At 42.5% G+C, this 10,407-nt stretch overlaps 1 protein-coding gene across 1 annotated transcript; it reads left to right on the forward strand.

Annotated features, from left to right (window-relative positions):
* Nucleotides 1-1,301: 1,301 nt before the first annotated feature.
* Nucleotides 1,302-9,927, forward strand: LOC104989088 (odorant-binding protein; the record flags this gene model as incomplete). The annotated part of the gene is made up of 7 exons (XM_010840658.1): nucleotides 1,302-1,431; nucleotides 1,914-2,053; nucleotides 2,913-2,983; nucleotides 5,879-5,989; nucleotides 6,993-7,091; nucleotides 7,296-7,340; nucleotides 9,760-9,927. Coding segments are annotated over 6 exons (574 nt in total), but the record flags the coding sequence as incomplete, so codon positions are not given.
* Nucleotides 9,928-10,407: the final 480 nt, after the last annotated feature.

Here is a 10,407-nt window from a genome sequence, read left to right on the forward strand (position 1 = left end):
TTTACATAATTGTATTAGTTTTGCCAAATATCAAAATGAATCCACCACAGGTATACATGTGTTCCCCATCCCGAACCCTCCTCCCTCCTCCCTCCCCATACCATCCCTCTGGGCCATCCCAGTACACCAGCCCCAAGCATCCAGCGTCATGCATCGAACCTGGACTGGCAACTCGTTTCCTACATGATATTTTACATGTTTCATTGCCATTCTCCCAAATCTTCCCACCCTCTCCCTTTCCCACAGAGTCCATAAGACTGTTCAATACATCAGTGTCTCTTTTGCTGTCTCGTACACCGGGTTATTGTTACCATCTTTCTAAATTCCATATATATGCGTTAGTATACTGTATTTATGTTTTTCCTTCTGGCTTACTTCACTCTGTATAATAGGCTCCAGTTTTATCCACCTCATCAGAACTGATTCAAATGTATTCTTTTTAATGGCTGAGTAATACTCCATTGTGTATATGTACCACAGCTTTCTTATCCATTCATCTGCTGATGGACATCTAGGTTGCTTCCATGTCTTGGCTATTATAAACAGTGCTGCGATGAACATTGGGGTACACGTGTCTCTTTCCCTTCTGGTTTCCTCAGATTCTACAAGTTACAAGAAATACAGTCGTGCTTTTTCACTTCCTTAGAAACAACTGAGTCAATGAGTAAATGATATATCACAGATTAGATGGATAAAGGATGTCTTGAAGGGGAGAGAGGAACAGAATTGCTTACGTGCCTTTTCAGACATGAGGGTAAGGGGCATTTGGACAGAACCTCCTCCTAGCTATAAGGAGGACAGAGCCCGCTGTGGGGCAGGAAGAGGTGATCAACATTTTGTGCTGACGTGTCCCTCCCCTCAGAGAAACGGGAGGTTTTCCAAAGGTCTCTTCAGAAATATTTTTTAACTTTGTTAAATCACACACTCGACTTTAGAAAATAAATTTTAGACTATCTCCTAAATGTTAAGGAAATGGCAGAGGAGTTGGTGATATGTACCTTGGACAGCTTATCCCAGCCTTATCTCAGGATACAAAGGTAAATAAATATTCCTGGCCTTGCAACATTAGAGTGCATTGTGATATCTCACTCCCTCTAAATGTTCCATGTCCAGATCCTCTTAAGCTTCTCTTAAAACAACCCTCATGATAAAGATAACACAAACAGCAGATCCCTGCCAAACAGGATACGGAAGATGACTTCTGTGTAACCTTGGGCTTAGGAGGAACAACCATTGGTTTGTGACACGTCACACCAACAAAACGATCCTATAAAAAGTGGCACAATTCCCGTCCTCTCCAGCCACTGGGACACAGTCAGCCTTGACAGACAAAGTACCACGAGAGATAAGATGAAGGTTCTGTTCCTGACTCTTCTCCTTGGTGTGGTTTGTGCCGCCCAAGAAGAGGAAGCTGAGCAAAATCTCTCAGAGGTACCAGGGACCGTCTGATCTGGGAGGAGGCCTTGGGTGTGTGTGTGTGTGTGTGTGTGTGTGTGTGTCCCTTTTGTGGTTTTGATATGTGGACCCACTAACCGATCCTCCTCCCTCCGACTCAATACTGCTCCATTAACTGACTCTAGACCTGCTCCGTTTCGTCTCTGTGTCATCTCTACTGTGTATTAATTGACTCTCAGGCATTTTTACTAGTCTTGTAACAGAAAAAAGTGGATCAGCCAAACAGCTGTTGATTTTGAGATCTTGTATTTGACATGAGAACTCAAGCTATCTCAGAAATGTCTCAATTCCTTCTTTTGCTCTGACTCGGTTTTGCATTATTTCATAAATCCTGCTTTGTCCAGTCAAGGTAGATAATGTGTGCTGACTTGCACTGGGGGTGGGAAACCTTTGACTCATGATGCTGGATGAAATAAAAAGACAAGAACTACATTTTCTAAGGGGGATTTTGCTTTCAGCTTTCAGGACCATGGAGAACAGTGTACATTGGATCCACCAACCCAGAGAAAATCCAGGAGAATGGACCATTCAGGACTTACTTCCGTAAACTTGTGTTTGATGATGAAAAGGGCACAGTGGACTTTTACTTTTCTGTCAAGTAAGTACAAATAACCAAGAAGGAAAACACATGTGCGAAAAATCAGACACAACTGAGCAACTATCACACACACACAAACACACTTTTGAATTTTCATATGGCTAATCCTTCTGAAATCAACCTGATTGAAGTGAGCATGTGGCTTGTTAAGTTGTTTCAGAAGTGTCTGACTCTTTGCAAACCTGTGACCTGTAGACCACCAGAGTCCTCTGTCCATGGGGATTCTCCAGGCAAGAATACTGGAGTGGGTTGCCGTGCCCTCCTCCTGGGCATCTTGCCAATCCAGGGATTGAACCTGCATGTCTACCACTTGAACCTCCTGGGAAGCCCATGAGCAATTATTATATGCAGCTTTGTGGAAGGCGTAAGCCTTCCCCGGTGGTTCAGATGATAAAGAATTTGCCTGCAATGCAAGACAACTGAGTTCGATCCTTGGGTCGGGAACATCCCCTTGAGAAGGAAATGGCAACCCACTCCAGTATTCTTGCCTGGAGAATCCCATGGACACAGGAGCCTGGTGGGCTACCGTCCATGGGGTCACAAAGAGTCAGATGTGACTGAGCAACTAATTCTTTCTTTCGTGGAGGGCATAGTTCAATATGTTTTGACAGGCACACATCTTTTTCGTGAACTCCACTGTGCAGATACCAAATTTCTCCATCTCTGCCCAAACTCTCCTTTTCCTCAAAATTAGATGTCTACCCACTGAGCCACAAGTTAACAATGGGTCTGCTTATTGTCTCCTCTCTTAGAACTTCAGATGACAAGATTACCCTGTGGGGATAAAACAAAGAAAATTCTAAGTATATGTCTACTTTTTCCATTGCTTCAAACACCTTGTATATGTTTGCTTTTTAAGGCGGAATGGAAAATGGAAGAATGTACATGTCAAGGCTACAAAGCAAGACGATGGTACTTATGTTGCTGACTGTAAGTATGACTGCTTCACTGGTCAGAGAACATTTGGGTAGAAATCTTGGGACAATTGTCTTCCATAACCCCACACACCTGAATTCTACTCCTGCTAACAATTAGAGGGGTGAGCAGGCTCCAGTCCTTAGGATATTCAAGCACTTCACTTTGTCATGAGACAATGATTCAAACACACGGCCTGGAGGTCTCCTCCCAATCAGGAGTGTTACTGCTACTGCTAAGTCGCTTCAGTCGTGTCCGACTCTGTGACCTCATACATGGCAGCCCACCAGGCTCCGCCGTCCCTGGGATTTTCCAGGCAAGAACACTGGAGTGGGTTGCCATTTCCTTCTCCAATGCATGAAAGTGAAAAGTGAAAGTGAAGTCGCTCAGTCGTGTCCGACTGTTAGCAACCTCATGGACCGCAGCCTACCAGGCTCCTCCTTCCGTGGGATTTTCCAGGCAAGAGTGCTGGAGTGGGGTGCCATTGCCTTCTCCTCAGGAGTGTTAGCCACTGAGAATAACAGGTATAGACCTGTATTTCATATGGTTCTCAGACAGTTTACAACAGCCTTACGAACTGACGTCTCAAGGGTCTATCTTGAGTCTTCACATCAGTGTCACTTTTTTCAAACAATTTTAAACATCTTAATCCATCCAAGGTACAGAGGATGAACTTGAACCCAAGGAAATCATCTTGAGTTCAACCATAAAGGAAACTGTTGGTCAAAGCAGTAGGGATGCTGGCTAAGACTTTTAACTTCTTAAAATGGCCCCAAACTACCTTCCTAATTTTAAAAGTCTTAGTTCAGTCGCTCAGTCGTGTCCAACTCTTTGCGACCCCATGAATTGCAGCACGCCAGGCCTCCCTGTCCATCACCGACTCCCAAAGTTCACACAAACTCATGTGCATCGAGTCGGTGGTGCCCTCCAGCCATCTCATCCTCTGTCATCCCCTTCTCCTCCTGCCCCCAATCCCTCCCAACATCAGGGTCTTTTCCAATGAGTCGACTCTTCACATGAGGTGGCCAAAGTACTGGAGTTTCAGCTCAGACAGTAAACGTTCTAAGGGCTACATATTTGACTGTGATTTAAATGTAGCAGCATGTGATGACAACCCGTGTCTAAATGAAACAGTCGCACAATGCTTATACGACGAACACAAATCAGTGACATTTATGCCTGGAAAATTTCCTGAATGGCTTTTAATATTTGACAACTTTTAAATTATGTTTTTATTTTCTTACTCTGATATTATTTTTTCCTTTGGCCAAATCTCAGTGCTTCCGCTGTCTTTACTTTTTCTCCAGTTTTGCAACCCTTTTTAGCTGCAGTTTTTACAGAGCGACTAAAGAAGGGAGAAATAGATTATAACTCCTTCTTGTAAGATCTCTTGGGGACCAGCAAGTGTTACCCCCCAACTGTGTTTTGGGGGCTGTGAGGTGTACCCACATCAAGCCTTAATGGTGACCTGACGCCCATAAGATAGGTTGGCTCTCACTGTCCCGTTGCCTTCGTTAACGTCACAGCCAATTCAGTGATGCTGCAATGCCCACCTTGCTGAAGTCATGGTCAACCACAGGCAGTCACGGATAATCTCAGGACCTGCATCATCCAACTTAAGTTGTCCCAGCGTGACCCCAGGCTCTAGATTCATGGTAGGCTTGGGCACATTGCATGTAACATCTAGGGGCTCTGAGACTATGAAGCTGCTTCTGCTGCTATTTTTTCTCCTTCTCCATCACACTAATAATTTTCAGTGTTTCTGACACTGAACAATGCCATTGGCATGTTTCAGGTACAAAGGCGGGTGGTTTTACCTCCCGTCTTTCTTAGGGATTACTATTAGGTGTGATGGAAGCCAGGAGAGACAGAATGGATGTAGACAGTCTAGACGTGACACACAGTAGGTCAGAGCTGCTTCTTGTCCAGATACATGGGGCAGAGTGGACGGGCGGGGCAGAGAGGAGGGGCAGCCCTCCAGGTGGGGACGGAGCTCGCTGCCTGCACTTCCCAGCCGGTGAACTGTCTTCACACCAACGGACATGTCATACCCCAAGCTGAGGGGCAGAGGAAGCACAGGAATTAACATCAAGTGTTCCTAAAGCTGCCTGGCACAGTGTAGGCACTCGAGAACACATGCTATTATTTTTTTCTTTCATTAACTATTTTTAAAATTTGATAATATTGCATATTAATTATTTCAATAGCAGGTCTGTCTACAAAACATCTCAAATTGTCCCAAATATTTTTAAATTTATTTTTAATTGGAGGATAATTGCTTTGCAATGTTATGTTAGTTTCTGCTGTACAATGTCAATCAGGTGTATGTGTACATAGATCCCTTCCCCCTGGAGCCTCCCTTCCCTTCCCCCATCCCAGCCCTCAAGGTCATCACGGAGCACCGAGCTGAGCTCCCTGTGCTATCCAGTAGCTGCCCACTAGCTGTCTGTTTTACACATCGTAGTATATACATGTCCATGCTACACTCTGAAATGGTAAGTTGATTTACCATTTCAGTTGATTTACCATTAAGTTGATATACCCTAAAGAAAAATCAGTTCCACGGCTGGAACAACAGAAATACAAATAATTTTGGATCTTGGATTTGATAATACACTCCTATTTTTCTTTTTCTTTTTTTTTTTAACTGGGGTTCATTAGAGCACACGTTGAAGAAGACAGCTGAGCAAGAGGGCAAAGAGTGACTGGTTAGTTGTATGAGAACATGGGAATAAGGAAAAGTCTCGACTGCTCTTGCTCTCCTTGCTGCCATGGCAGCTGTAGGATTCAGCCCACCCACACATCAGCACAGGATGTTCTATTGCTATTACTCTCAACTTGCCATGATGAATCTAACTGAAAATACACAAAGGTGGAGTCCTATATATATGCATATTCTCTCTCTCACAGATGAGGGTCAAAATGTATTTAAAATTGTCTCTCTGTCGAGAACGCATCTGGTAGCACATAACACCAACGTGGATAAACACGGCAAGAAGACAGAATTGACTGGACTGTTTGGTATGTGTGACATCCTCCTATGTACATCAACACTGTCATGTAGAACTTCCATTATCAGCGCTCTTATCCACAAAATCATTATGTGGTGATGGTATCTATTATGCAGCCCACGGAACCTAGATCTTTCTGTTCGTGGAGATAAGGACCCTGGAACAAAATCTACCAAGAAAGAGGAGCTCAGAGGGGTTGAGGAGATCATATCATCAGACATTTCTAAATAATTCCCATTTGTTGAAATTAAAGATAGCCAATAAGTTTTAGTAGAAATAGTTTTTTGTTTAAATTTTTCGTTGAAGGAAAATTATTGTGTTGGTTTCTAGTTTTATTTTTTTTAACACTTTAATTTCAAGATATGGCTATAAGGAAACTACTCTTATTTGTTGAGTTTATACTAGTTTCTCAATTGATTCTAAGACTTGGATCAGAAACTTTTATTTTTAATCTTTCTCCTGTGCAATTTTTCAAATGCACTGCTATTGTGAACACTGATATAAGCCCAAATACGTACATAGAAGCACTGAGACAAGTGTACATCATTGGAACAACATATGCCTAGTTAAGGAAAGGTTCTGAGCAGAATAGCGGGTTAATTAAAGGATAAATCATCTCCCATTTTCATGTGTGATGAGGTGAGTGTGTCTATCAGGGGAGAACTCTGTCTGCTTTTTATTTGGGTCAGAACAAGACCTCAGTGGCAGGTACAGATAATTGGAAGTAGGTGAGCAAGCAGATCAATTCCATAGTGTGATGAAGTCCCCAGATCCATGAAACTCCTGTGAGTCTTTGGGGTACTCCTGCTGATGCTGAGGTGGGAGGTCTAGTTACAGAGTTGGGTGGGGATTAATTCTTAAGACAGACAGCAGACATCTGAGTCATGAAATGGTAACTGTTGGAGGCTTAATTTATATCAAGTGAAGATCTGACTTGGACACTCCATTTCTTGTTCTGCATTCAGAATGGGTTCTGAGGGGCAAAATTCTGCTTTCTATGTGGTGTTTTTCAGTTAAACTGAATGTTGAAGATGAAGACTTGGAGAAATTCTGGAAGCTGACGGAAGACAAAGGAATTGACAAGAAAAATGTTGTGAATTTCTTGGAAAATGGTAATGGAATTCTATTTTTTCCTAAGTATATCATTCACCTTATATGCAAATATACTATCAGGAAACAAATCAATTTATTTGATATCTATTTCTCCATAAATATTATTTTATATAATCTGGTACTTAAAAAAAAAGTCTTGGAAATCCTGTGGAATGGTACTAATTGATGGATCTTTCTTTCCTGTCCCTTTGGTTTTCCTCCAGAAGACCATCCTCACCCCGAGTGACAAGGTCCAAACAAACACCAGTGTAAGTGAAAACAGTCTTTTACTAATACTGTTCCATTAAATAAATCAATAAGGACACATGGTGATTTCATATCTGCCAAATTTTGTGGATAACTATTATCTTTGGCCCCACAGCTTACATTTGATCAGTAGAGAAATATCTCTGTCACAACAGGTAATTCCTCTTCTCTCGAGCCATATTAAATTGCTGTTTGGTTGGTTGATTCATCCTGAGCAGCTTTGATGAGAAAGCCTTATCCTGCAGGAATATCGCAGACCAGAGTCATCAGGGAGAAGCAGGAATGATCACGAGTTGGTGGAAGCTTAACTAGTTTTCCCCTCAATCCTGACTTTGTGGTTGTCCACATACACCCCTCCTCTAAGAGAACCAAGACTGAAGGGTGCTCATGTTGACTCAAGACAAGTGCTCAATCTCATATAATTCTGACAGAACCAGTAGAGGTCTTCCAGTCACACTGTCTGAAACATGCATTTGAATTCTATTCCCCTTCACAAGATGATTTTCTTAAAGTGAAATTTTTAAATTTTCTAACCTAAGACAGCCTAAGAAAATGACACACATCTAGGATAAAGTGTGGCTTTTAATTTTCTGTTGAGAAAGAAAAAAAAATGAAAGAAAAAAAGCAAAGACAAAGACTAGCTTCCAGGCAAATATGATAAGAAAGATGTGGTACGTATATTCAATGGAATATTCAGTTCAGTAAAAGAATGAAGTAATGTCATTTGTAGCCACATGGTTGGACCTAGATATGATCAAACTGAGTGAAGTCAGAAAAGTAAAAGTGAAGTCGCTCAGTCCTGTCCGACTCTTCGAGACCCCGTGGACTATAGCCTATCAGGCTCCTCCCTCCATGGGATTCTCTAGGCAAGAGTACTGGAGTGGGTTGCCATTTCCTTCTCCAGGGGATCTTCCTGACCCAGGGATCGAACCCAGGTCTCCCGCATTCCAGGCAGACGCTTTAACCTCTGAGCCACCAGGGGGGTCAGAAAGGGAAAGACAAATATCACATGATGTCACACATACGTGGAATCTAAAATATGACATATGAAAATCACTCAGTTGTGTCTGAGTCTTTGTGACCACATGGACTGTAGTCCTGAAATTCTCCAGGCCAGAATACTGGAGTGGATAGCTTTTCCCTTTTCCAGGGGATCTTCCCAAGCCAGGGATCAAACCTAGGTCTCCTGCATTTCAGGAGGATTCTTTACCAGCTGAGCCACAAGGGGAGCCCAAGAATACTGGAGTAGGTAGCCTATCCCTTCTCCAGGGGATCTTCCCAACCTAGGAATCAAACTGCAGTCTCCTGCATTGCAGGCAGACTCTTTACCAACTGAGCTGTCAGGGAAACCCAAAATATGACATGGAGGAACTTATTTAGAAAACAGAAACAGGGTCACAGCCCTAAATAACAGACTTGTGGCTGCCAAGGGTGAAAGGCTGGAGAAGAGATGGAATGAGTATTTGGAGTTAGAAGGTACAAGCTACAATATACAAGATGGATAGACCAAAAAGTCCTAAAGTATAGCACAGGGAACTATATGTAATACTCTTTAAAAACCTACATGAGAAAATAATCTGGAAAAGAATAGGTATACGTATGTACAAACTAACCGCTTCGCTGCACACATAAAACTAATGCAACATAGTTAATCAACTATACTTCAATATAAATTAAATTTTTAAAAATTATTTCTTGAAGACCCTAAAGACAAAACTTGGAGAGTTAGAAGAATGCACTCTAATCACAGAATCTGAATGTGCATGGTGAAATCATTACTCCTATAATGGATCATATAGATAGAAGGTCACCTCATATGTACATCCTGGGGAAAATTCCACATGGACCCCCACCTACATCAGAGATGTGGAGTAGTGAGTGCCACCAGGATTCTGACATTGGATCACCTCTCAGCTTCTGTACCCTGGACAACCTACTGCCTGAGGCTCACCCCATCAGCCATCACACAGTCGACTCTACTAAACTTTTCAGTTCAGTTCAGTCACTCGGTTGTGTCCAGCTCTTTGCAGACACAGAGTGTCCATGGACTGCAGCTCCCTGTCCATCACCAACTCCCAGAGGTTACTCAAACTCATGTCCATTGAGTCGGTGATGCCATCCAACCATCTCATCTTCTATTGTCCCCCTCTTCTCCTGCCTGCCATCTTTCCCAGCATCAGGGTCTTTTCCAGTGAGTCAGTTCTTTGCAGCAGGTGGCCAAAGTATTGGAGTTTCAGCTTCAGCATTAATCCTTCCAATGAATATTCAGGACTGATCTCCTTTAGGATGGGCTGGTTGGAACTCCTTGCAGTCCAAGGGACTCAAGAGTCTTCTCCAACACCACAGTTCAAAAGCATCAATTCTTCAGTGCTCAGCTTTCTTTATCAACTAAACATTTTGTCCTGTTTTATTCACCTACAGAAACAGTCATGGAGACCAGACACGTCCTCATTTCCATTGAATCAAGATCAACATAAAGACGACTTCTCTGGTTCCTGGTTAACATGATCCTTCTCTCTTCACACTCACACTCCCTTTCTTATCTCATCTCTCCTGGTCACTAATCACATCCTGTCTGGTGGTGTTTGATTTCTGAGGGTTTAAATAAATTGGTTCAATTTACAGTCAAGTTATGTGTGTTTGTACCAAAAGTCCCCGTTTTCAAACACCCAAAAATGCACATTAAATTTAACTATCCAGAAACATATGCCTTTAATAAGATAGGTGTTCCATCAGAGGCAATTCTGAGGAGGAGGATATAGAGATTCCTAGAGGTGTCCAGGGGAGAAGGAGAGAAAGGACTTGGGATAGGGACAGGGTTATGGATCATCTTAACTGCAGTGAGAAAGGGTAATCTGGTCAAGAAAGATGTCAAGAAAACATCATATTCATTACATGGAAAGGAACCGTGTTCCAGTCTTTGATCTTCATAGAGAGAAAGTATAAAATGCCATGGGTCACAACATAAGGGAAATGTATATTCTGACAACACCAACACTTCTCAGTTGAGCTGAAGATACTTCTTAACGACTTGGACCACTAGGAACCAAAGCTGGGCAGCATGTGCAC

Source organism: Bison bison, unplaced genomic scaffold (assembly GCF_000754665.1).
Source record: "Bison bison bison isolate TAMUID 2011002044 unplaced genomic scaffold, Bison_UMD1.0 scf7180017846752, whole genome shotgun sequence".
NCBI classification, from domain to species: Eukaryota; Metazoa; Chordata; class Mammalia; order Artiodactyla; family Bovidae; genus Bison; species Bison bison.